Raw genomic sequence first — 1,794 nt, 5'->3', positions numbered from 1 at the left:
CATGGCGGCGGCCGATCCCCCCCCGCCGCCGCCGTTCCGCACCTACGAGGAGTACCTGGGGTCGCAGGTGACGGCGCGGGACCTGCGCTATCTGGAGGTCAGTGGGAAGCGGGACGCGGCCCCACGGGTCCCGGCCAGGCCCCGGCCTCTCTTGGTGAGGACTGGTCGGGGTAGGTTAGGCCGCCCCCACCCCGGTGGGGAAGGCCCCCTCTGTGGGCCTCGGGCCTGTTTTCTGTGAGGTACCAGCCTCGGTGGGAGAGGGCTGGGTGGCCGCAGTGACAGGTCAATAGTGAGCTGGTGAGGGGAGTCAGGAGCGTTTTTAGCTTGTGAAGCTTTTGGGGTCCCTTAGGTGCAAGGGTCTCATCAGGAAAACCCACGTTCTTGGGGCTTGAACTGTCCTGCTGCTCCCCGTGTGAACTTTCCCCACGGGGGGAGGTGGTACAGACAAATCCCCCAAACTAGGCTGAAGTCCGTCAGCAGCGGGGGGGCTGTGAGGCAGGGGCAGGGGCACGCCAGTGGTGGTTGTGTCTTGGTTGGCCTGAGAAGTGCGGTGGGGAAGCCGAAACAGGGGTCTGCTCACAAGCAAGCTTCAAAGCGCAGGTCTGGAGCAGAAAGCCTTTCATGTGAGCAGCTGTTTGTTTTGTAGCATTTGCTGTTGATATCCACCCAGAGAAACAAAATGTAGCAACAAACACCCCCTCTGTCTAGAGGTGTAAGATGAGATGAAGACAGTGGGGCTGGCTTTGATGTGCAAAGGCAGCCTCAAGCCCGGTGCATAACTAAAACTGCAAGAATATCTTGTCCAGTGCTTATGAAGCATGATGTTTGGGCTGAATCATTCCAAGGGATGTGTCCCGTCAGACAGGTTACATCACAGCGATATTCAGAGCGTGCCAACTGCTGAAATTTTGACCTCTAAAAATGGTAGCGCACATTGCTCGGTGCGAAACACTTTGGGGAAAGTTGCAAAACGTTTTCTGTCTCACACTTAGAAGGCAGGTGGTGTGGAAAATGGTTGTCGTTGCTTACAGGTTTTCCCTTGGAAAGCAGATGCCTATCCCCGGTTGCCTTTAAGCAATGGGGACCGAGTCTGGCATCCCACCTGCAGACTGGGAAGAGCTGGTGGGGGCACCTGGCCGGGGTGGGAGAGGCAGGGGGTATTTCCTGGGGTGTTTTGCCTGTCGGGGCTTATCAGGTGCCGCGTCTTGGGCTGGAGAAAATAGCTCACCCCCAGCTCGGCCGCCTCCCGCCCCAGCGCTCAGCTGGTTGGTGTTACTCTCCCGCGGGGATGTTAGTTTAAACTCGGGAATGCGTTTCCAGCTGGAGGTACGAAAGAGGAGAGGACACGTCCTCTCCTGGGGCCTAGGGGCGGTGCAGGCGGAGGAAGAGGGCCGAGAAACTGCCGGGCTTCAGCTGCTGAGATTTGCTTGCCGCTGCCTGGGATGGCCGTGGTGGCACAGAACCCCCCCCGAGCACCTCCAGCCCCGCCGGTGAGCTGGCGCTCGCAGCTCCCGCATCGTGGCCGTGCTTCTCCGTTCCTCTTAGACTTGAGCGAGGCAGAGCCCGCCGGTGTCTGCAGCTCCCTCCTGGCTGCCCAGCACAGCCGGTGTCAGGCAGGCGTTACGCAGACCGCCTCCCCGCTCCTGGCTGACGTTCTCCGCTCGCTGAGCCCCGCCGGCTCCCGCTAGCGCCGCCCTGCCCGTGTCCCGCCGCCGCCGGGAGCACCAACCCCCGGGCACCGGCAGCCGCGGCTGGGAGCGGAGGTGCGACTCGGCGGGCTGTGGGAAAACGGCC

The 1,794-nt window shown here is 61.5% G+C and overlaps 1 protein-coding gene across 1 annotated transcript in view; it reads left to right on the top strand.

Annotated features, from left to right (window-relative positions):
- Position 1: 1 nt before the first annotated feature.
- The window catches only part of LOC104836826 (chromosome unknown open reading frame, human C4orf22), a 228,034-nt gene continuing 226,241 nt past the window's right edge, over positions 2-1,794 (top strand). Inside the window, exon 1 of the mRNA XM_010575580.1 lies at positions 2-97. Within this exon, the coding sequence (XP_010573882.1) occupies positions 2-97 (96 nt within the window). The remainder of the gene's footprint in view (positions 98-1,794) is intronic.

This window comes from Haliaeetus leucocephalus, unplaced genomic scaffold (genome assembly GCF_000737465.1).
Source record: "Haliaeetus leucocephalus isolate CR32 unplaced genomic scaffold, Haliaeetus_leucocephalus-4.0 Scaffold484, whole genome shotgun sequence".
NCBI lineage: Eukaryota > Metazoa > Chordata > Aves > Accipitriformes > Accipitridae > Haliaeetus > Haliaeetus leucocephalus.
Note: the sequence above shows the minus strand (reverse complement) of the source record. Positions and strands in the feature narration are given on the sequence as shown.